Source organism: Folsomia candida, unplaced genomic scaffold (genome assembly GCF_002217175.1).
Source record: "Folsomia candida strain VU population unplaced genomic scaffold, ASM221717v1 Fcan01_Sc009, whole genome shotgun sequence".
In the NCBI taxonomy this organism is placed as follows: domain Eukaryota; kingdom Metazoa; phylum Arthropoda; class Collembola; order Entomobryomorpha; family Isotomidae; genus Folsomia; species Folsomia candida.
This window is the reverse complement of record NW_019091201.1, coordinates 4763851-4788403: the sequence shown is the minus strand read 5'-3', so window position 1 is coordinate 4788403 and position 24553 is coordinate 4763851. Positions and strand designations below refer to the sequence as shown.

Genomic DNA, 24553 nt, shown 5'->3' with positions numbered 1-24553 from the left:
TTGGTACGTATGTATAAGCTACCTATGTATCCAACTTTATAAATCTCCAAAACTTTGGAATTTCGTAAATCCAGTATCATTTCATATTTATCGCATATTCTCACCGAGGTTAAAATTGGTAAAATTTAAAATTTATTTACATTCTTTGTAGCATAAAACGGCCCACGGTGAGGCAAATGGTCCATAGTGCATATGTTGTTGGGATATTTACCGAAAATGATAAATCCAGGGATAAACACCGATGCACCACATTATTTTAGTACACGATGATAACAGCTTGTTTTCCCCTTTTAAGCAAGCCTCACCTAAGCTTTTTTTAAAAGAATTTATTTATTTTTTGTTTTTAAGCATACAAATAAGAGTCCCTCCGAAATTAACTATCCCCCTAGGGTGTAGATGCATTACATTAAATACCAAATTAATTATAATATGTGGGTCAAGTCTAAGATGCGCTGCATATTAGATTAATTCCCCTATATGTAAACTGTAGAAATCTGGTATGGTCAGGCAGGTATTGTTTGCTCAGTATTAAAGTTGCTACCGCGCGGTATTAAAATTATACCGATCCGTAAAAATTTGCTACCGATATGGCAAATCTTGTACCGAGCCATTACACTCTTTAAAACCCGGTGTTAATCGTCACCAAACGATGTGCACATGTGACTACACCGTGCGGTAATAACATGTACACATGCGACGTAACCAAATGGTGGTAAAATTAACACCAGTCAGTGACAATTTGTCCCCATGCAGGCAAGATTTATCACCAAGCGGTGAAAACATTATCACCGTTTGGTTACGTCGCATGTGTACACCGTTTGGTGACGATTAATACCGGGTTTTAAGGGTGTACTACATGGTATTACTTTCCATACCAGTTTTACAGAGTGGTGTTTTTGAATACCGCTTGGTATTATTGGATTTCTAAGAGTGTACCAACTTAGTTTCTCCTGTGGGTGTGGACTCACAGTTAAGAACGTGCATAAATATTAGATATACATATATGTAGATGCACTCATTTACATATGTCAGTACAGGTCTCAATTCGCTTATGCTGGTTGCTAATAGAAACCTCATATTTATGTATGCATAATACTGTAATAGAGGACTGTGACGTAACTGGCTGTAGATGCCACCAAGAAAAGTCCTTCATTTCGTATCCGATTTCGCTCGGGTTTGCTTTAAATGACGCGTTATAGATTTCTGCACATGAAAATCAGGGTCTCGCACTATCATTGCATGGTAAAAGTGAATTTGCCAGTCGTTTGAAAGTTTAAAATCGATTTTAAATGCGTTAAAATAAGATTCTCATGTCTCTAGACCTGACGGGCATTATCTACCCAGCAAGGTCTGCACGATTGCCTTTTACACCATTTTGGTACGATTAGCCGTTCTGTCACAATCTTCGGTGGAATATTTGAAGGGGGGGTCTGTTTGCATTCTTAGGCTTCGCCGTAACCATGCACTTTTTCATGTGCTTATGGTTACTATGCCTCACCTAAGAATAAAAATAGTTTAATTATAAATGCTCGTTTGAACCGGAAATAATTTTTTTAAATCCATAATTATAAAGCATTTATTTATTTAAATTTACTAATTCATAATGGTTACATTTATCAAGACATGCAAATTTGTTAACAATGTCATTAAAAATGAAAAAGTTTTAAATATAATAGATTTCGTTGAATTTTTTTCCTGGTGGGAGGGTTCCCAGGATTGAAGCTATATTCCCACGTTGAACTGCAATGCTTAATCGCTGGAGGAGAAAGATTGTGGAGCGTGGTTCTCCAGTCGTGGCAGCGATCCGTTGACCAATGTCTTTAATAAAAGATAATCCCTCTTGCCCCCATATACCTGTCGTCTCAATTGCAACGGGCATAACAATGAAGCGGTCCTCGAGAAAAGCGTAATATCGTCTCTTTTTGTTTTTGCTTTGGTAGCAGCAGCGCCTTGGTGCCGGATTGTGTTGGGGAGATGACTAGGGGCGTAGGTATCCACACAGGTAAAATCCCAAACCAGAGATTTTCCTCTTGCCCAGGGGACGAGGGTCAAACCGTCGGGATGCTTTCCGTCTTGGTGGGAGCATCCGGCCGGCTCTAAAATGCAGGGGACTTCGGCGGAACGCAAAGCTCTCGCGATTAGCGGCATTAGCGGCAGCATGGCGTGACCACCGCCCAGCACTTCGCCTGCAGGAGAGACCATGATAGCCTCGCGAGTTGACCTGAATTCCACAAGGGCAGGTGTGGGGTTGACAGATGTCGCAACCCAAACGAAGGGAGATTGCGACGCGAAAAGCCTCATTTGAAAAAAGGGTACCAAGTTGGGGGGACGGAACAGAGTTGAGCCAGGCCCCGGCAAATTTGTCGCGTAGTGCTCTATAGCGGGCAGTGTCTTCTGGAGTTGAGGCGTCAAGCAAAAGTTGGGACACAGTGACGTCCAGAATTGGACGCTCCCATGCGCCCTGGACTCCTCTGACAGTTTCGGGGGGTAGTTCCGTGGGTCCAAAGGCGGACCATTCCTGCTCTCCCTCTTGCATGGCGATGTCAGTGTTATGTAGATAAACTGGAAGGAGATGTTCTACATGGGGCAAAGCGCTGTGGACGGACCCAAGAAAACACGGTATCGCCACATCCAAAGCATGTCTAACCCCCAATCCGCCTTCCTTCACAGGTAAGGATGACTGTATCCAGGCAGCATCCGAAAGAGAACAATTCAGGATCGCCTCCAGCCCGTCCTTGAGAGCAGCATCGTAGTGGGTAAGAGCGTCCAACTTTCTCCACGTTGGGGCACAACGGAGAAAATATATAAGGCGTGGAATAGAGATTGATGCTCGGAGGAGGAAAAAGGCTGAATGGCTGGAAAGGTTACTGAGTCGGCGGGAGAAAGTAGCCAACTGCTCCGTTTTTGTGGCCAAGACGATCTCCAGGGGGGCACCCAGAAGCATCGCATTTTCGGGGGACATTACTTGTATCCCAGGAGCCTGGAGTTGAAATTGACGGAGAATGTCGATGGCGGTGTCTCGATCTGCTCCCAGAATACCCACTTCGCACTTATCACGATTGAGGTGGAGACCAACTTGTTCACTCATTTTGGAAATTGTCTCTAGAGCTGCTAACACTATCTCTGGGATATCAGCTACAGTGCCATCATCTAGGTACCACATGTTCAGTTCCGTGTCCAATGATTCAACGATGGGGTGGATCACCAAGGAGAAGAGGGCCGGGCCCAAAGGGTCGCCCTGATGGCAGCCTAGTAGCGAAGGGAGGGGTACTGTCCCGTAGAAAAGTGACGAAGGGTTGGTGTAACATTGCGAGACAAAGGCATAGATTGAAGGAAAGTGGTCTCGGACGGTGTGTAGAAGATTGTCCCTGCGTATTTCGTTGAAAGCGTTCCTAATCCATAATTTGATTTATTTAAATTAATAATTGTTAATTAAATGCGCACAAATTCACTTACGGCGTTGAACTTTGCATACAAATCATTAACTCGTTAAAATTCAGGTTTTATTAATTAAATATCTTTATTTTGTTAAAAATTTGGGTACTAAAAAATGTATACAATACATGTCATTCAAAAATAGATGTGTAAGTTGGATATGCACAAATCTGTTAGAAATTTATTTGCCTCCACCGTCGCAAAAGAGGCCAGACACTCGGCCTTTTGGATAAGATCAAAGCGTCACCGGTGGTCTCCTGATGAAGTACACTCTTAGCAACTTGGTAAAGAATTCCTAATAAGCGTCTTTACCGAGCTCTTGTATATCCTTCAAATTTAGAAAACACTCTTTACCATAATTTTAATCACGTGCGCTACAAGTTGTGGTGCTGATGAGATCTACATTTTGGTGTAGTTTATTACCATAGAGGTAAGAATTTTAATACATTCAATGTTTATGTTAATAATAAATAATACCCGCTTAAAAAAAAAAATTTTAATACATTTGGTATGAATTGTGAGACGCTACACAGTGGCGCGTTTTTCGGTTTTAGTTTCCGCTCAACTCAAGTCAACATGCCGAAACCAATTCTGCCCGACGGAAAAAACTGACAAAAACTTCTGGAAATTATATAGAATTTTTGGAAACAGGTAAGTATCAAATTATCAAATGTAGGTGCCCAATCAAGATGGTGATCTTGATTGGGGACCTACATTTTGCACTGCACCATCTTAATAGGAACTAGTATGTAAATAACAATCTTAAGTTTATTTTTTCAGTGAAGCAAAAATTTGAGTTGGAAATCGGAACGGAGATTTTTCTGCAAGACGACTAGGGGGAGGAGATCGACGACGAAGGTTTCATCAATAATTTACGGTGAGTAATTTATTAAACTTAAATTATTCTTAGTCTGCAACATATCGTATATTTTTAGTTACACATCCTGATGAGTTGCCGATGTCCAATAATGATTTCAGAAGAACCCAATTTTTTCAGAAGATTTTGATATTTTCACTCAGGTTACAATCAGTTAACGGTATTTTTAGCTATCCGAAAATAAATACATAAAATCAATTTTAAATTTTGAAGATTGTAAACGCTGCAGTGACTGAGAGCGTCAAAAGTTTCCGTTTGGTTGCAGAGTGCAATGAGAAAAACTGCCTCGATAAAACGTCGTCGATAACTTTAGTTATGAATTTGTAGCAAAGTTAATAGAGGTGAAAGGGTGAGTCATTAAAGCATTCTTAATATTTAAATATATATTTAATTTAATCAATTAAATTTAAAACTTTCTCTTACAACCTCCGATCAGAAACACTTAAACATTCAGAAACACGCAGCCGCAATAATTAAGCTACTACCTTCATCAAGATATTCTAAGTCAGTGGAGGATCTGGTGAGTGAAAATTCGCGAATTATTTAAATGTGCTCGTGATTGAGAATTTCTAAAAATTGTGAATTTTTAATCTGCAGAACATTTTATTTGGTGACGTCCACCGATGTGGACTCATCCAAAATCGATGATTTATCGGAATTTGAAGGGGGAACAGAAGAATAAATATGTAAATATGTATGTATTTATGTAACTCAATAGTTTTCATTATACTCAAATTTTATAATTATGTATGTTTCAAAATGATTTTATAACAAATATAATTGATTAAAAGATTATTGTAAAGAAAAGCAAAAAATCTATTATTTTCGGTGGAAATCTGCACAACATTTGGTAATAATGGGGTATACATAATAAAAAGCATTAATCCCGGTATGAATAGCACACCGTGTACAAAGTGGTATGGTTTATTACCAAGTGGTAGACATTGTACTACATTCTGTAGTACATCTGTCATACATCATGGTATTAATTTTATCCCAAAAAGTGTTCTTTATTATCACTTCGGGTTCAATCAATTTCTTTACCAGCTGGTGGTTATTATTACCGTTTCTGCAGTCATATACGTGTGCATTTTGGTAATGATTTGGTAATGATTTTATTTAGAGTGTAAGTGATGCTCGTTCATCCGTTTTCCAACCTTTCACAGTAATGAATAAAATTTAAAATAAAGTAAAACATTGCCCGTTTGTGAAAGTTTTAAACTAATTATCTAAGTCGTCGTCGACCCTGCGTTCACAAAAAGGCCAGACCCTCGGCCTTCTGGCCAAGATCAAAGTGTCTTTAAGGGCGACACACTGTCGGTCTTTGGGTTACCTGCAAAAATCAAATAAAATTTAAAAATAAAATATAACATTTGTGATTTGGAAAAGTTTTAAAAATAATTACCTATGTGGTCGGCCCAGCGTGCCGAAATAAGTTACAAAAATGTCGAGCCCCAGGAGATGCTGCTTTGCCGTGGCGTCTTGATAATATCAGTATCTTCTAATGGCCCCTGCGTCCGAGACGCTTATGATTTTTTCAGAATTTTTCATAGTTATTTTGGAATTTCGCCCATAAAAACAATTTATTATTTATTACATTAGTACATTAGTATAAATACATATATATTTTTTAAAATTCAGGTTTTCATAACTAAACTTTATTTAGCCAAAATGTCAGCTATTTAAAAAAAATGTATGTCATTCAAAAAAGGATATAAAATTTTTTGGCAACTCCTTCCCAAAAAAAAAACCAAACCCAAAACGACCAAAAAGGTCAGACCCTCGACCTCCGGGTAAAATTTTGGAGCATCATCTTCAAGCTAGTGCAAGCCAAAAGACGGCGACTTGATAATATCAGTGTCTTCAGTAGCTGACCCTACTGCAACAAATGAAAAGGACCCTGAACATTCTTCATTGAATAGAATGATCAAGAATTTCCTAGGCTAGACAACAAAAAATTAATACAGAATACGAACTATTTTTTCTAAAACATTGGCCTACACAAAAAATAGCGTTGAATTAAAAATAATAATTAGGCAAAAAATTCTAATAATTGAAGCCTTTACGATTTTTTCGTAATTATTTTTGAAATTTGTCGTTAAAAAATTATTAAATTGGTATCTAATATTAAGTATAAATGCATGGACTGCGTACGAATTCTTCTCGATAAGTACCTACATAATATCCGCCGTAAGCTAATTATTCGTAAAATTGGAGAACAATCACTAAAGTCAATAACTCTCCAAGATTCAGGTTTTGTTAACTAAATATCTAGTTATTTTATCAAAATTTCGGGTATTTAAAAAATATATATGTACAATGCATGTCATTCAAAAATAGATGCGTAAATTGGACGTACACAAATCTGTTGTTTGGCTCCTCCTTCACAAACAGGTCAGCCAGCGGCCTTTTAGCTAAGATCAAAGTGTTCCCAGCGAGCTAGTCTCCTAAACACATAAAGTTCATGACTACCTAAACATAAATTATTAAATGTAACATAATTTTAGTGAATAACTTACCAGCAAAATGAAATTGGCAATGCTCGTCTGTCAGTTTAATAGCGTCGGTGTCTCCAGTAGAAAATGAGTTCAAGTTTAATACCTAAATCCGGATAAAATTGGAGCATCATCCATCTTCAAGAAAAAGGTCCAGACCAGTGAACTAGACATGGATGTATAAGAACTAGATCAGTGCAAGACAAAATATCAGTGTTGCGTCTCATCAGGAAACCATTCCAATTGTTTATTTACAAAGTCATAAATGAAATTTAAAATTACGAATTTGGGAAAGTTTTAAATTAATTACCTGAGGCCGTCATCCACCCAGCGTGTCCAAATAAGTTACAAAGGGTTCAAGGAGATGCTGCCAATGCAGTGGCGTCTTAACACTATGAACGGCGACGAGCGGGTGTCAATTTGAGAAAGAATCGCTCGTCGTCTTCATCGCGGCTTTAAAAACAGACATTGGACTCGAGGTCCAGCAGAAAATGAGTTCAAGTTTAATACCTCCAGGAGCATTTTCTTCACAAGACGGCGGCTTGATATTGTCAGTGTCTTCCGTCTTCATGAATTCCGTTGAGCGTTGATCCCTGCCCCTGCTGTAGAGGTGAGTCGGGCTTGGGCTTTAATCGGGCTAGCCCGAGCCCGCCCAGGCCCAACGGGCTTTGGGCGGGCCGGGCTTTTGAGTTTGGCCTTTGAGTCGGGTCGGGCCTGGGCGGGCTTCTCTTGAGTAGGGCTTGGGCGGGCCCGGGCTTTTGAGTTGAGCCCATGAGTCGGGTCGGGCCTGGGCGGGCTTTTCTTGAGTCGGGCTCGGGCTTTACTCAAAAGCCCGACTAATATTTTTCGTGGAGTTAGGAGTAATATGAGAGTCAAAAGTTTGGCCAAAAGCGCACCATTTATATTTTATACTTGCAATTCACAATTCATTATTGTATTCTCATAGGATTTTCATTAAAAAGTAATTCCAATATCAAAAATTTTCAAAATGGAAATGATTGAGGATACATATTCAAAGAAGGTGAGGCTATTGGATCAAGCTAGGTCAGCATATCCTGAAATTTTGGTGCGGCGCCACACAATTTCTATTGATGCAGAAAATTACTCCAAGGATATTATCAATCCCCACATCACAAGTTAGTGATGAGAGAGTGTTTTAAAGCAGCGGTTTAACCTTGACCGCCAGTCGCACTGAACTTAGGATTAGTGGCAGTAGTTTATCCAACCTGACATTCGTTCATAAAAACTACGTTTTTGTTTACTAAACATCATTGACACTAACAGTTTTGGGGTTTATTTATTTTTGTACCCTGTGAAAATAATTTATTCAATACTAAATCTTTAAAATTTGTTTGTTAAATAATTTGAACTTCTTTATTTATCAATTCGTGTTTCATCATGCGTAATTTAGAACGCTCTACAAATTTTATTTTTAATTGTATAAATTTTTAATTGTATAAATTTTTAATTGTATAAATAATTTGTCACGCCATAACAAAAAAGCCCGATTAAGCCCTATGGGCCCGGGCTCAAAGCCCGATGGGCTCGGGCCTGGGCGGGCTTTCTCAACGCCAAGCCCTATAGGGCTTGGGCGGGCTCGGGCTTTAGAAATCTGGACTTGGGCGGGCCCGGGCTTTTGAGTTGGGCTTTGAATAGGGCTTGGGCGGGTCGGGCTTTTGAATAGGGTTTTTGAGTCGGGCTTGGGCGGGCCGGGCTTTGAAAATCTTAGGCCCGACTCACCTCTACCCTGCTGCCACAAATGAATAGGACCCCTGAGCGCTAGCTGAAAGAATTGAGGCCTTTACGATTTTTCGTAATTATTTTAGAATTTTTCCTACAAAATTATCAAATTAGTATTTTATATTAAATACCTAATATGCATTTAATACGTAGGAAAAAGACTCGTTTTAATATTTAATACTTTTCATAAAGAACTACGTAATATCCGCCGTATGCTAATTATTCGTAAAATTAGGAAACAATGCCTATTATTAATTAATCATGGAATATGAAATACACTAGGAGAAGATTTCTCCTTAGAATCTCCTTTTCCCTGCTAATTAATATATGTCCTTACCTTTTAGTACTGCCTTCGATAAAAATCTTCAGAGTTCCGTCTGTGATGACATCCTTCCCGATCATGTCACGCTTTTGATGTTGTCCAGGTCCGGAGTTTGCTCAGTCTTGGAACATGTCTCGTTCAACAAGTCATTCGAGACGCCATGACCATACGGAAGATGGCAAACTCACAGAAAAATAAATTTGTTCATCTTGTGGGAAAGAACTGCTTTCTAATAAACTTTGCCTTTGAAGGAATTTCAATGGCCTGCGTTGAAGTCTGGATGTTAGAAAATAGCGACTCGATAGAAAAATTTATGAGTATTTTAGAGAAATTGGGACTCAATTCGAGAGGGGAGTTTTCTCTCAGGTTTGTTTATACAATTAGAGAAGATACTATTCTTACCTGAGAAATATGAAGTGAAAACTGATTTTGATTGATTTCAGATTTTTCCAACTGATCATAAAACGAGAAGAGTTGCGGAATAAGAAGCGGAGAAAGGAGGACGCTGGACTTCGCGATGTCGTCAGTTTGTCCAATTTAACGTGTTCAATTCTAAATAATAAAAATAAATAAGCAATAAGTAAATTTACAAACTCATGTCAATAAAGAAATGATAAGTGGAATTTTTGCAATTTTACCGAATTTTAGTCGAAGCCGTACAAATTTTATGTATATTTACATATGTATGTATGTCTCACAATGTTGATGTGTCTTGACTTCTTGAGAACTGATAATCAGTTGTATTTATTTGGACATCTCACATCCCACAAAATCTGTAATAAAAAATAGAAAAAAAAATATGGAAAAAGTGAAATTTTTATAATCATTTTATCAAATTTTAAATGAAACCGTACAAGTTGTATGTAAACACGTCTTTTGATGTTGGTACGGTCTGATCCTATCTGAAAATCAGTATTTGTGCTGTTAAATACAAATCTGCAATAAAACATTTTAAAAAATATTTAATTATAAATGCTCACTTGAACCCAAAATAATTTTTTAAATGCATAATTTGAATTATTTAAATTACTAATGCATTAATTAAATGCACACAAATTCACTTACGGCGTTGAACTTGCACTCATTCAGCCCCGATGCACCGCTTTGCTCCAATGTTTATTCCTCATCATCGTGTAAACTGCAAGCAAACAACGATTTAAAAAAGTTTGCTTCTTTTAATATTTAATATTTTGAAAAGTTAAAAAGAAATAATTAAGTAAGTCATATAATTTGTAGTAAAAGAAGGAGCAATTCTACTTGATTTTAATAATTAGTTAAATATTCTTAGTTTGTTAAGAAATTGAGATGGATAGCGCGAGTGAAAATGAAGATTTATCGACACAGTTTCTCCATCAACATCACGTCGCAGGGGATCAATATATCCTGAGTGGGGGGAGTATCGATGGGGACACGGAAGGTAAGGGCTTATCAATATTGTTACAGAAAAAATGTGTATTTTGTGACAAAATTTGTGTTATTGTTTACACAAATATTTTGATTTGAGGCAGCGATTGCTTAAACAGTTTTAAGCTGTTCGATTGCTTAATAAGCAATCGTTTAAGTTTAAGCAATCGTAAAAGTTTAAGTTAAACTAATTAAGTTATCCGATCAATCTAATTATATATTTAAGTTAAACTTGACGATGAAAATTTAACTTGTATTTAATTTCAATTTTGATTTGAGGCAGCGATTGCTTAAAGTTTTAATGACGACGAAAATAATTGACCATGTTTTTAATTGACCTTGAATTTTAATTGTCCAGATAGCAGAGATGGTGACGACGAGCGACACACAGGGATGCTTCGTGAACAAGATAGATTCCTCCCAATTGCAAATGTAGCAAGACTGATGAAAAGATCAATTCCAAAGAGTGGAAAGGTATTTTCGGATAAAGTAAACTGTGTAATTATTATTGTAATTAATTATGTATAATTTAAAATTTTTACCTGTCGTCTGTCTCCTCTCCTTCAGATTGCGAAGGATGCCCGTGAGTGTGTTCAAGAATGTGTGAGCGAATTTGTCAGTTTTATCACATCGGAAGCTGTAAGTTGCATAACACTCGCAATGGAAGTCTCCCAATGTATGCGATCCAATTTTGAGAAAATTAGTGTCAATCTATCACTAGTTTAATTAGAATGAAATTTGCAAAAGACGTGATCTCCCAATGGGCACGTTTTGCATCCGAAGAGGAGAAAACATACCCTAAAGTTGACAAACGTTACATTTTCCAAATTTACTGCGTGTTTTCTCCTCTTCGGATGCAAATATCTCTTCAAAACGTGCCAATTGGGAGATCGAATCTCTCGCAAATTTAATGCTAATCAAATCTGTGATCGATTCTCACTAATTTGCTCAAAATCTGTGGTATACGTTGAGAGACCTCCATTGTTAGACATTTATTCCAACATTTTCTGTATTTTTACTTGAAATTCTTATACAATTCACGAATTTACTTGATTCTAGTCGGACCGGTGTCACCAAGAAAAGCGGAAAACGATAAACGGAGAAGACATCCTCGTCGCAATGACCACTCTTGGCTTTGACAACTATGTGGAACCTTTAAAACTGTACCTTCAGAAATACAGGGAAGCAAACAAGGGCGATAAACCGCTGGGAATTGGGGAAAGTTCAAGTCTGCTCCTGTCCCCTTCAGCCGTTGCGGGGACAATGGTCACTGCTGCAACGACCTCAAACACTCCCGTGACGACGAATACGATCAACCCTGCGACCGTTTCCGCCCCACCGGGCACCGTCGTCTTTACATATGCGGACATGAGTCAAGTTCAAGTGCAGCAGGGTCAACAACAACAAGCCAGCGGACAGCAGGAGCCAGAGTTTATAGGCTAAAAGTGTTAAATTTCCAATCATTTATCATGCCACGTCACATCACTAAATATTGTTGCAAACTTCCATTATCTTGACTCTTTTCTTTCTCATTCTTAAAGCGGTGGATATTTTTAACGTAAGTAGGATTCGATGACTCGTCCCAAAAATCGTGAAAATCGGCACATTTTTAATTATTTCTACGCTCTGGGTATTTATTTTAAAATTCTGGACGGGGAATTTGTAGTGAGTAAATTGATTAGTAGAATAGCGGTGAGTTTTTAAGCCAGTTTCGATGAGTTTCAATTTTTCTGAAGGGTTCATAACCTTGGGATCTCCTCCTTAGTGAGCGCGGAAGCCGTGGGGACGTTAACATTATAGGATGGGGGGAGGGAGGGGTTTGTATAAGATGGGGAGATGATGCGGACATCGAATAAATGTGGGGACATTGACCCTCTGTCCCTATGCTTCCGCGGCCACTCCTCCTCCTTCAAAATCTGGACGACAGATTTTTTTAAATTGGCAACTACCCCCCTCCACAAATTTGGCGTGCAGAATTTTAAAATAAATTCCCAGAGCTAAGAAATGATTAAAAATGTGTTGATTTTGACCATTTTAGCGACGAGTCATGTGCCCCCCTACGTTACGGAAAAATTTTGCCTGTAAGTGGGAGTGGTTAACTGGATTTACTATTTGACACTATGCAAATAAAGTAGCCACTCACGTCCACCGTCAGAATTTTGAATATCAAGAATATCACCGCTAAATAGACTTATTATGATCTAATTTTCAAAGGAGGCCGAACATTTAATTCCTCTGATTTAATTAATTGATAATAGTGAATTTTAATTCATGGAGATCCATTACGTAAATAATTTTCTTTTCGTACAAAGAATGTCGTATTAATGTTATCATGAATATACATACATATTTCTGAAATATGTAGCAATAAAATTTTATTTCGTAAACATCATCAAACTTTTTATTTTATTTTATTAATTAACACATCGTCCTTCCCTTCTTACTATTTGTAAAACCGGAAAGGAGTGGTTTGTGCTCTTCCCCTTCACCCAAATTTCTCCGTAAATTGAGACATATGCAAGTAATGACAAGTTTTATGACGGCGTCGATAACCAAGGCGAACATTTCCATGCCAAGATAAGTCTCGTTCCGAACGAGGAGGAGCATGAACAAGGAGTCGATCAGCATTGTCACGAGGGCGAAACGGGACCAGGAAGAGTAAAGTTTTGACTGGGTCTGAAATTTGCATAGAAATTAATTTAATAGTATTTTGGATGAAATTAATAGTTCTTCATTTTTTGCCGATTTGCTAAATTTCTAGCAGTGCAAACTAAGAAACGGGAGAAATGCGAAGTGCAAGAAACTGGGAGAAAGTGCACGAAATATGCGCCATTCATCCACACGCTGTATGATAAACTGCCACCCTTCAAATCAGAAACTGCATTTTTTCCTGATTTTGAAAATTTGATGGATTTGCACGCCGATTTTAGAGTTTTTACAATGTTTGAATGTTAAAATTAAGTACAGATCCAGATTAGCTTTGGTACCAGTTGAAATTCAGGTTTAAGAATATTTCAAATATTTGTTTAACGTTTAAACCGTATGAGTAATTATAGCGAGCGGGGCGTAGTTACTTGCTGCCGTGCGTTTCTTGCAGGTCAAAATATTTCTCTGCAAGAAATCACTCTCTTCCCCGTTATTTCTTGCACGTGGTTACTTTCACCAGAAACACTGAAAATTACCTTTTGGGAGGCACACACTAAGAAATTGGTGCTCATGTAGACGTCCGTCAAGCCACGAAGGACCATCCAACATAGGGCGAATCCTTTGGGGGAGGAAGAAATTTGTATTTTTTTATTTAGACACTTTTTTAGGGGGGAGAACAGTGGCCGCGGAAGGGTGTGGGGACAGAGGAGAGGCAATGTCCCCATGGGTGTTCGATGTCCCCATCATCTCCCCATCTTATACAAACCCCTCCCTCCCCTATCCTACAATGTTAATGTCCCCAGATGTCCCCACGGCTTCCGCGGCCACTGTGGGAAAATAATTACCTTCCAACGACGTGAATTCCGACGGTCCAAGGTTTCGGGGGCGAAAAGGTGTCGACGAGGAGGGATCTAGTTCAAATTCGAGCGAGGAAAATCTATAAATCGCCATTAGGAAGAGGGATTGTGAGGTGCACTGAAAAAATAGGATGGAAAAATATCTCATATTTGCAAAAATATTTAAATTTCTGAGCAAATCAAGTTGTTTTTAACTTGCGCCAATGTTATAATTTTTAGCTAAGGCGCAAGTGAAGGAATTTTAGAGAGTTACATACTTACCAGCATTAAAGTTGTTAACGATTCCATTTGTTAAATTTATTTTTTATGATTATCTTTTCATGAATTCTGACCTTTCTCAAGAAAATGTGAAATGAAACTGGGAAAGAAATTTTTTAAGGAATGTTATTTATTAAATTTTAGAATGGTAAATAAAACGAGATGCTCATGCAAGCTTATCATTTTCATGCAGGTTGTGTACATTTGTATGCATTTCTTGAAAATTAACAAGTAAAATGTCGTGTGTTAATGATGATAGGACCATAATTTGTGACACATGAGATAAGAGATTTTCTTCAACTTAAAATTTGATAAGTACAATGTGAAACGAATAAACATGTAATACGAGGTATTAGGTATTTAAGATAAATACATAATTTCAAAATAAATACAAAAATTTCAAAATAAAGAATATTCAATCTGCCTCTGCTTGGCAAGATTAGATAAGAATGTAAACAAATGGTGGTAAATTTTGTTATGAAAATATCCCATGACTCAGGTTCAATTTAATTATTTAATTAATTATAGACTTATTAGATCATATTATCTCATAAATTTATATGTATTACCTATAATTTACCACAAGTATTGACGGTAACTCGGTGAAAAAATGATGATATAATTAATAATTGAGGGATGGGGGGAATACTTTGTGAAAATAGAAGTATTCTGTACTCCGTTATTCTAAGGATTTGGACTTCCGGGGGTGTTACACCCACAAAAGGACGAAAATCTACGTGGAGAAGGTAACAGTCAGTCGAAAATACAGGTTTTGTTAAGAAATTAACTTGTATCGCTGTCAAAATCAATTGTTTTCACAATTTTTTAAAAGTATTTTGACAGCGTTAAGAAGTTAATTTGGTCTCAAAATCTGTATTTTCGCCTGACTGTTACCTTCTCCACGTAGATTTTCGTCCTTTTGTGGGTGTAACAGCCCCCGAAATCCAAACCCTGGGAAGAACTGAGCTCAAAATACTGCATTTTCACAAAATATTTTACCCACCTACAATTTTAGCTATTTTTAATCATCCATAACGGAATTTAACACCGTTTCGTCATCCCCAAACCCACTGGATCGTCGATGTCCCCCCGTTTTGAAAAACTTGACAAACTTATTCCCCTCGAGAAGAATGGTCTTTGGCGTTTTGTGGAGTTCGACCATGAAGACGTAGACGACCCAGAGGAAGAAAGCCGTGAAGAGGAAGTTGGCGATCATGGGGGCGATGTAGATGGACGTGTGGTGACCAAATATCACCTCGACGGAGAACCCCACAGCGTCACAAAGCTCGAGAGAAACTTTGATGATGAACCAGACTTGGATTCTGGACTTGTCCTTCTGCGGAAATTGGATAGCATTAGGTGGACCTTTGGTTAGAGGAGAAAATTGAAATTTTAGGGAAATTGAGACATTTTATAGCAAACTGGAGTTGATTGGAACTTTGTTGTATAAACGATTTAAATTTTGGGGAAATTGAGACATTTGTTTTCACAGAATGGAATTAGTTGGAACTTTGTTTAGATGAGAAAATGCTAATAAGGGAACAAAAATTACATCTGTTTCCATATAAAATTTACTTAAACCTTAATTTTATTAAAAACGGCGTGACTGCTCGCAAAAGCGTAAAACCTTAACAAAACTCACCTTTGAGAAAATCGAAATTTTGGGAAAATTGAGACTTTTTCTTTTCATACAAAGGAATTAATTGAACCTTTGTTTATAGTAGAAATCTAAATTTTGGGGAACTTGACACATTTTCTTTTAACACAGGCTAGAATTAATTGGACCTTTGTTAACAGGAAAACCCACAATTTTTGGGAAAATTGAGACAAAATTTACTTTTCAGGTCACAGTGTAGGTCAAAATTTCCCGAAAACATATATAGCTCAAGGTTTTAGCTTAGCATAATTGTTTTACGAATTAAAAGTTAGGACTTGCGCTTGAAAAATTTTTTTTATACCAATAAAAACCAATTCTCTATAATGCGCAAAAAATATGGAAATCTGATATAAAATTGTTGAAATAATACTTAAAATTTTGACAACATTTCAACTGAAAAACTTAAATTGAACCGTAATTGGATTTTGTTTCACAATTATTAGAATATGAAGCTTGATCTGTAAATTATAAAAATATTTAAAATTACCGAAAAATTAACATTTCAGAATTTTAATTAGACAAATTTCTAACACGCAGTTAAAAATAGATAATGGAAAATTGATATCTGATGTTGAAATTGATTTATTTTTTCATAATTTAACCGTAGCTAATTAAAAAAAAGTGATTGTAAGCTAGTATTTTTCAAAAATAAAACAATGTCATAATCATATGGACCAAGAAATTGACCTATTTCCATTCAAATTTACTTACTCTTGATTATTATTAACAACGGCGTGAATGACTCGCAAAAGTGCAAAAATTTTGCAAAACTTATCTGCATATCTTTAATAGAAGATGGAAGTTTTGGGGAAATTAAGACAAAATTAACTTTTATTTAAGTTAGGTTACACTAATACACACACTTACTAATTGTAAATGTGTGTGGGTCAAAATTCCCTGAAATAATTGCAAAAACGTAAAAATTTAAAAATTTGTTTTTAGAAAAGAAAATGTATTTTTTTTAAATCGATAGATTTTCTTGAACAGAATGAAATTAATTGTAGCTTTGTTTAGAAGAGAAAATGGAAATTTTGGGAAAATCGAGACTCCTTTTTCACAGAAGGGAAATTGTAACTTTGTTTAGGGGAAAAAATGTGGATTTTGGGAAACTTGAGACATTTTCTTTTAACAAAATATAGAATTATTTGGACTTTTGTTTATAGTGAAGAAGATTACAATTTAGGGGAAATTAAGACATAAAGACAAAATTAACTGTCGCCCAAATTACAGTATGTCGTGTGAGTCAAAGTTTCCCGAAAAAATCCATCAAATTTTTAGCTTAGTTTATGACGAGTAAAAGTAAGTTTAAGGAATTGCACTTGAATTTTTATCAAATTTTATTTTAAGCTTGTGCATAAAAAATAATTTTTATCTTGGACAAAAAAAGACTACAACTGGGACATCGGGAAATCTATTTCTATATAAATTAACATAATATTCCTTAATTTTATTAAAAACGGCGTGAATGTCGCGATAAAAATTGCTAAAACACACCTTTGAGAAAATTTCAAATTTGGGGAATTGAGACATTCTTTCATAAAAAGGTATTAGTTTGACCTTTATTTACAAAGAGGAAAATTACAATTTCGGGAAAAATGTGACATTGAGACAAAATTTTCATAAAAAGTAGGGGTGAAAATTTCCCGAAAACACCAGTCAAATTTTTTACTTGGCATAATTGTTTTACGGGTAAAAGTGAGTTCCCTTAAAAGGTTTTATATAAAACCATGTTTCTAAATTTCATTTCAAATTTTGCACAAAACGTTCTTCTAAATTTTATTTTAAGGTTTTACATAAAATAAATTGTTTGTAAAATTTCATTTTAAGCTTTTTCACAAAACCAATTCTTTATAAAATTTCATTTTAAGATTTTAAACAAAATCATTTTTTCATCAAAAACAATTTAAAAAACTCATTTTTCAATTCATATGAAACTATGTTTCTAAATTTCATTTCGAATTTTGCACAAAACGTTATTTTAAATTTCATTTTAAGGTTTTACATCAAAAACAATTTTTTTAAATTACACAAGAGACCTTGGTCAAATAATCTATTTAATATAATCAAAGAGCTAGGCAATCTATGTCCCTACAAATTTGCTTACTTTCAATCTTTTTGCAAAACGACGTGAATAACCCGCAAAACCTTGCAAAAAAACTCACCTTTGGCAGAATGATCCACAGCCAAACGTCCAACATGACGTCGATTATGAGGAACACGACGAATATTACGACCGTCGAGGAGTGCATGCCCATCAGGGTGGCGTCCTTGATAAACTCATCGGATGGAGGGATCACCTCAAAGTGAAATCCCAGAAAGAAAAATATCCAAATTATGGCCAATTGTAGTAAAATGGCGGACACTATCTGATTTAAAAAATTGGAAAATTTTCATAAATATTTTGTCAACTATCAACTGTGCAAAAATTTCTTAACAAAGGACTTGATGACCCATTGCCAAAATCAGCACAATTTTGATGATTTCTCCGCTCTGGAAATTTATTTTAAAATAAATTACCGATAAAGCTTGGTATCTATTAAGACGATCCTATTGGGCTAAATTTCGATGAATTATAAAACGATGAAGCCCACGAACGATTTTTCTGATTTTTTTATATGATATCAAACAACTTTCAAACTACCATTCCTGAAAATTTCAGCAATGGTACATGCCCACAAGTGGAGAAACAAATATTCTCCTGGGCTATGTTTAACACGTATTTAGATAGGCCAAAAACAAAAACGCAAATTAAAATACGAAGCCCACGAACGATTTTGTAAATATTTGCATATGTTGATGATCATACTATTGGTGATTTTTCATCAAAGAATTTAAGATGGTACATTTCTAGATTTCGAGCAATAAATTCAAATGCATCAAAAAACAGGGAATAAAATGGAAACCATGCAAAATTACCACAGGTATTAATAAAATGGTAACCATGTTGCGCGTTGCTACAATTTTGCATAAAATTTCCAATGTTTATAAACCAAAGCCCGACAAGAAAAAAACATTGATTACATTCATGGGTTGGAAGTGACTCAAACAGGACCCTTGGAGTTATAGTAGACATGCTGAATAATTGTTTGATAGTATAATTTGCCAACTCGCCAAGTTTGCAGTTAATCGGGGTTCATTTGACAAAGTTGAAAATGAACAGACAGACGAACAGACAGACTGGCAAAACGGTTCCCCAAGTCTTAAATCGGGGTAAGAATCATTGAGCTCTATTTACCAATCAAAAACCACTGACAACCAAACGAATTTTGATAAGATATATTAGCCCAAAAAATCGCCTTAATTTCTTATCAAAATAATTCAAAACTCATCGAAATTTAGCCCAAAACGATCACCATAACAGATACCCTTCTTTGTAGAGCAGGGAGTTGCCAATTTTTTGGAAATATACACTCTAGATTTTGACACTTTTTGAAGGAGGAGATCTCAAGGTTAAGAAGCCTTCAGAAAAATTGCAACTCTTCGAAACTGGCTTAAAAAACTCAGCGTCATTCCATTAATCAACTCACTGACTACAAATTTGTCGTCTAGAATTTTAAAATAAGTTTCCAGAGTGGAGAAATGATTAAAAATGTGCTGATTTTGACGATGAGTAATCAAGTCCTATGTTAATTATTGCAATTAATTATGTAATTTCACTTACAATGTCAAACGCAATCAATAACTTTAGCTTGGACGATATCTTTCCCCCGCAGAAGGGATGACATTTCATGGCGGTGGTATGAAAGAGATGGATTTTGCCAAGAAAAATGAAAATTTTCGCAGGAAAATTGGTCACCTTGTCACCTAGTGCAGATTAACAAATGAATGTCATCCGATCCTCGAAGAATGTGGAAGTGTCCGGTTGACTATTTTGTTTGTTAAGCAAAGGAGGAAATAAGATGCAATAAAATATTTGCATGTATGCACGCGGTGGTGGTGTGATCAAATGCATGTCCGTCTGCTGCATGAAAATTGTTTAAGAATCTGACCCAGCAAATAAAAATTGCTAAATAATTTAATTTTACATGATCCCAAGTTGGACACTCAGTAGTCGAAAATGTGATGATGAGCAGAATAAGAAACCATGTACTTAAATATGTGTGAGACAGACTTTTTGACGCTGCTATACACTTTGTGAGGTTTAAACACGAACAATGTAGGTCTCCCAGCGTATGTGATCCGATTTTGAGCAAACTAGTCTCATTCGATGACAAATTTAGTTAGGATGAAATTTGCGAAAGACACGATCCCCCAATGGGCAGGTTTGGCGGAGATATTTGCATCCGAACAGGAGAAAACGCGCAGTAAATTTTACAAATTTTACACTTTCCAAATTTACTGCGCGTTTTCTCCTCTTCGGATGCAAATATCTCGGCCAAACGTGCCCATTGGGAGATCGTGTCTTTCGCAAATTTCATCCTAACTAAATTTCTAATCGGTTGACACTAATTTGCTCAAAGTCGGAGAGCATACGCTGGTCCACCTCCATTCTAAATATGCAATCCGACATTGCAAAAGGATGTGTTTTGTCTTGGGTAAAAATAATAAATATGCAAATGTCATTTGATCAGGACATGATCGTCTCATATTATGAAGAAAATTAATACGGACGTTATTTAAATGTTTTGATCAGCAAATTGATACATTTTCAGACCACACAGTTGGACATCATCTGACAATTTTTGCTGTGTGCATGACTTTCATGTGTACCCGAAACTTTGATTTTACTATTTTATTTTACGCTAACGTAACCACATTTTTCATGCAATTTCTTAATTTAACCAGGGAATGAATAAATATACAATTTTTTCAATTTTGAAAAATTAACACTACTCATAGAAAAACAATTAAGTAGTTAATTAATTAATATTTTGGGGTGGGAGTGGACGAATTATTTGCGAGGGCGGACTGCAACCAGTTCCAGATGTGACCTCTTTCCGACCTTCTCGCCGATGAGCAGGCCGTCCTGCGACAGTCGACGTACCCCGAGCGACCTGGGCGCGGTCGGGCGCTGCAGAAACGGTCGGAAACCGCCGTGTCGCCAGACACGCATTCCACTATGACTTCTTGAATTCCTTTAAAGCAAAAAAAAATGTAGATCTGAATATCATGGTAATTTTGGGATCGTTTATTCTTCACGTATTAAAATCGACGTGTGCAAAATTTAGGGATTTGTTTTTTGCAGTAAGGACGTGAAATTTTTGCAGAAAAAGAAAGCTGCAAAGTTTATAAGTTTCCGAAAATTTTCAAGTCAATTGAAAAATTGCAATCTGGAACATCGAATTGTGAATTGTAAAGTTTCAAAATTTTTACGAAACGGCGTCACCCGTTACAAATTCTTTTCGATGTGTGCAAATGTTTTCAAATTCTTTGTTCGATATAGGAGGACCTGCATCTGCTGAAAAATTGGCCCACTATTCTGCAAAAAATTAATAATTTCTGGATATTTTGTTATTTTTCACATGATGGAGCCCCAAACTCGTACGTATTATCTATATTATAAGCTGGAAATGTTTGTCTGCAACGGAAGTGAAAGTAATTTTCCGTGACGGAAACAGAAGTGGAGAGAGTTTCACTTCCCTTGCCAACAGATTTTTCAGCTTCAAATATAGATACAATAACAAAAAATTCGGTGGAATTATGAACAATCCCACTTAATTTTCATCAAAATCAAATAAGTCCGTCGCCCGGCGGGAGACGGGCTTATACGCTAGTACTCAATAAAGTAAGGTTTACAGGTCAGTTACTTGCGCGCAATGAAATTGTCGTGAAAATTTTCACGCCAAGGTGATTTCACGTGAAAAACATGACCAGTAAACCGCCCTTAAGTTAAAAATCACGTGTAATCAAGCCTTATGACCCACACAGATGGGTGAGTTTGCATATTTTAGTGGTGCAGTGATAGCTTCGCGGAAATCATAGCATTTAATCAAAACATGAAGGTCTCCCGACGTATACTCACAGATTTGGGCCAAAGTAGCGTCAATCGATCACAAATTTAATTAGCATGAAATTTGCAAATGGAACTATCTGCCAATGCGCAGGTTTAGCGGAGATATTTGCATCCAAAACGGGAAAAATGCGCGGCAGATTTGGACAATGAAAAATTTGCCAGCCTTGGGGGTGCGTTTTCTCCTCTTTTTATGCAAATATCTCCGCAAAACTTGAGCATTGGCAGATAGTTCTATTTGCAAATTTCATACTAATAATATTTGTGACCGACTGACGCTAGTTTGGTCCAAATCTGTGAGCATACATACTTACGTTAGGAGACCTCCATTGTTTGATAGGCATGAAAAAAATTACACCGTAATTTGATTTTTATCCTGGTAGTATAGTTTATTTAATAAAGTACTGGCAACATAAAAATAATTATAATTACGCCCAAAATCGGACACAGCCTCGGAGAAGTCAATTATTTAACGTGAAATCTGAAATTATTTAAGTACAATAACTTTTCGAGAACCACAATTTGCTTATAAAGATAAATTTCTGATGAAAAATTAAAGTCTACTTAAAAGAAAAACATATGCCTGAATAATTTAAAATATATAATTTATGTATTTGTTTAAAAATTTAATTTTCTTCTAATCAGTATGGGTTGAGTTTAACTTTGTTTCCGTCCACCGGAACCTTTGCTGCCGACTGTGCAGCACGAATTTGCTCTTGGGCATCGAATTCGGATCGGAATCGGGATCCTTGACGACGGAACCGCGGGTTGCTCTCGACCGCAAAGGGTTCCCCTAGGGCGGTCCCTTCACCAAAAAATAATGTGAAGTGTGTGTGTGTTAAACTTGTAATAAATTTAAGGTTCCCATGGATGACGCGTTGGCGCGTAATCTCACCCTCCCCCTATCCAATGTCTTCAAATGCGATTTCTAAAATTGAATCAACTCCATGCGTTTTGAGATAGTAAATGCAACTTTAGATATTTCATGTAAAGCTAATTTTTGATACTACAAACAAGTCGATTTGGAAAAAATTAGAAAATTTATTTGTGAGGAAATTTAGTATGAAAAAATTGCAAACCAATTGGCTAATTTTTTTTAAAATCGACTTGTTTGTAGTACCAAAAATTTGCTTTAGAGTGAGCTATCAAAAGTTGCATTTATCTCAAAACTCACGGAGTTGATTCAATTTTAGAAATTGCATTTGAAGATATTGGATAGGGGTAGAGTGAGATTACGCGCCATAGCGTCATCCATGGGAACCTTAACAATTTCTCGACAATCTTTTCTTTTAGCCGCCTACCATAGATCTCCTCCGGAATGGCGAAAGCGGTAATCTCACGAAACGTCGCGATCGCCATCAACAAGTAGATTGCTGGTAAAGACTTATTCATTTCTCTGGTAGAAAGAGCAAGAGTTTTACAATTATTGAATCATACCTGTTCACTTTCATTTATGTGACTGATTATAATACAGAATGATAATGAATGAAAATGAATTTTCTGTTATTTGAATGAAAATGAGTGATTCAGTCATTTAAGATGGGTGTCTGTGAATGAAATAATTTTTCACCCATGCTTAATACATACATGGGGTGAAGTAACAAATGAAGTCAGATGAAGTGAAATGAATTGAAATGAGTTTTAAAAAAATGACTCAATGTGAATGAAAAGCTTCAGTCACAAATCGGGATGGATGGACTTTGAATGAAAAAAGTTTTTTTGAACAGGTATGTATTGAATTAGGGTGTGATTTTATTCATAGAATTATTTCGACTTACTGTAAAGAGATAGTTTGTAAGAGATGATGTGCGGCTTTTTTAAGGGTGTGGATTCTCCAGTATCTGCGTTACGTCTTATTCCCGTAAGAAAACATTTTTTCTTGGTGTTGGGCGGATGTGACGGATTGGAAAAGAATGGAATAATAAACCTTGTCAAAAAGTAATTAAAGGTCAATTAAATTTGGAAGTTTGGTTTCCCTGTATAGGATTTCCTGCATATTTCTTACGCAACATGTCACGTTCTAACATATGTAAAAGGAGTTGGATTATGTCAGAAAATTAGATTTGCATACATGTAAACATACCTGTTCAAAAAAAACTATCTTCATTCAAAATTTCGTCATCCCGTTTTCTGACTGAAGATTTTCATTCACATTCAGTCATTTTCGTTCCAACTCATTTCATTTCACTTCATCTGACTTCATTTCTTACTTCGCCCTATGTATTAAGCATAGGGTGAAAAATGAAATGAGTGAGGAATCCTTTCATTCACAGTCATTCATCTGAAATGACGGAATCTTTCACTCATTTTCATTCAAGTCACAGGAAATTCATTTTCATTCACTATCATAACCAGTCACATGAATGAAAGTGAACAGGTATGCATGTAAAGAACAATGTGAGAAAATTCTCACTTAAGAAGACATGCTATGTAGTTATTGTGCACAATAAGACAATTAAATTGTTCCATTATATTTATTGATAAGAAATCCATTGAACATACATTCATATAGAAGATGTAGAGTAATAAGAATGCATAAGCCACATTGAGAGCCCAGATAACCAATTACGCTGGACGGCGTGGTTTTCGACCCCTCCCACCCAGCGCCAGCCACTCAGAAAAGTTTTTAAATTAAATATTATTTATTATGTCTGTTTTAAATTTTCGGAGTTCAAATTTGTCGAAAATGCACTAAATTGTACAGGTTGGACGCCAAAATCGAAAAAAAGTATGTTTTTGATAGTTTAAGAAGCTTAAAAAACTGAGAGGTTATGGTGAAAAAGTGCAAAAACCACGCCGTCGTCTGCTATTGGCTCTCAACGTGGCTTACGCATCCTTATGGAGTTGAACCTTCTAGGTCTCCTTGCTCATCCACTTTTCTCTGTAAGAAATCTTGGTTAAAAATGAATGAA

General features: G+C 36.3%; 2 protein-coding genes and 3 long non-coding RNA genes across 8 annotated transcripts; 2 read left to right on the top strand and 3 right to left on the bottom strand.

Moving 5' to 3' along the window:
* Nucleotides 1–5151: 5151 nt before the first annotated feature.
* LOC118436585 lies at nucleotides 5152–8110 on the bottom strand. The gene is made up of 5 exons (XR_004835550.1): nucleotides 7118–8110; nucleotides 6832–6994; nucleotides 6672–6759; nucleotides 5718–6191; nucleotides 5152–5645 (listed from the first exon to the last, which is right to left on the bottom strand). It is a non-coding gene; the product is annotated as an uncharacterized LOC118436585 (long non-coding RNA).
* A 349-nt stretch (nucleotides 8111–8459) lies between these two features.
* LOC118436584 lies at nucleotides 8460–10045 on the bottom strand. Its single transcript, XR_004835549.1, has 6 exons — nucleotides 9935–10045; nucleotides 9724–9805; nucleotides 9508–9642; nucleotides 9272–9421; nucleotides 8885–9145; nucleotides 8460–8590 (listed from the first exon to the last, which is right to left on the bottom strand). It is a non-coding gene; the product is annotated as an uncharacterized LOC118436584 (long non-coding RNA).
* LOC118436586 lies at nucleotides 9071–9506 on the top strand. Its single transcript, XR_004835551.1, has 2 exons — nucleotides 9071–9235; nucleotides 9313–9506. It is a non-coding gene; the product is annotated as an uncharacterized LOC118436586 (long non-coding RNA).
* LOC110853752 (nuclear transcription factor Y subunit B-1) lies at nucleotides 9962–12660 on the top strand. 3 transcript variants are annotated; one of them, XM_022102071.2, is made up of 5 exons: nucleotides 9962–10085; nucleotides 10158–10286; nucleotides 10632–10762; nucleotides 10841–10912; nucleotides 11333–12660. In XM_022102071.2, the coding sequence occupies exons 2-5, from the start codon at nucleotides 10175–10177 to the stop codon at nucleotides 11714–11716; spliced, it is 699 nt and encodes a 232-aa protein (XP_021957763.1). In that variant the 5' UTR covers nucleotides 9962–10085; nucleotides 10158–10174; the 3' UTR covers nucleotides 11717–12660. The 3 variants fall into 3 exon arrangements, with proteins under 3 accessions (XP_021957763.1, XP_021957764.1, XP_035710886.1); XM_022102072.2 differs by having other exon boundaries at nucleotides 10019–10286; nucleotides 10632–10747; XM_035854993.1 differs by having other exon boundaries at nucleotides 10019–10286.
* A 7-nt stretch (nucleotides 12661–12667) lies between these two features.
* On the bottom strand, nucleotides 12668–19604 carry LOC110853751. Of its 2 annotated transcripts, XM_035854995.1 has the most exons (6): nucleotides 19353–19604; nucleotides 17854–18057; nucleotides 14038–15370; nucleotides 13765–13894; nucleotides 13456–13538; nucleotides 12668–12949 (listed from the first exon to the last, which is right to left on the bottom strand). In XM_035854995.1, exons 3-6 carry the CDS (start codon nucleotides 14062–14064, stop codon nucleotides 12692–12694), a joined length of 498 nt encoding a protein of 165 aa, XP_035710888.1. In that variant the 5' UTR covers nucleotides 14065–15370; nucleotides 17854–18057; nucleotides 19353–19604; the 3' UTR covers nucleotides 12668–12691. The 2 variants fall into 2 exon arrangements, with proteins under 2 accessions (XP_035710888.1, XP_021957762.1); XM_022102070.2 differs by lacking the exons at nucleotides 12668–12949; nucleotides 13456–13538; nucleotides 13765–13894 and having other exon boundaries at nucleotides 14147–15370; nucleotides 19353–19587.
* Nucleotides 19605–24553: the final 4949 nt, after the last annotated feature.

Coding starts and splice junctions, on each gene's coding strand:
- LOC110853752 (XM_022102071.2), top strand. CDS start 10,175: ATGGATAGCGCGAGTGAAAATGAAGATTTATCGACACAGTTTCTCCAT. Junction 10,287..10,631: donor TATCGATGGGGACACGGAAG/GTAAGGGCTTAT, acceptor TTAATTGTCCAG/ATAGCAGAGATGGTGACGAC. Junction 10,913..11,332: donor GTTTTATCACATCGGAAGCT/GTAAGTTGCATA, acceptor ACTTGATTCTAG/TCGGACCGGTGTCACCAAGA.
- LOC110853751 (XM_022102070.2), bottom strand. CDS start 19,421: ATGAAATGTCATCCCTTCTGCGGGGGAAAGATATCGTCCAAGCTAAAG. Junction 18,058..19,352: donor TATTGATTGCGTTTGACATT/GTAAGTGAAATT, acceptor TTTTTAAATCAG/ATAGTGTCCGCCATTTTACT. Junction 15,371..17,853: donor TGTGGATCATTCTGCCAAAG/GTGAGTTTTTTT, acceptor CAATTTCCGCAG/AAGGACAAGTCCAGAATCCA.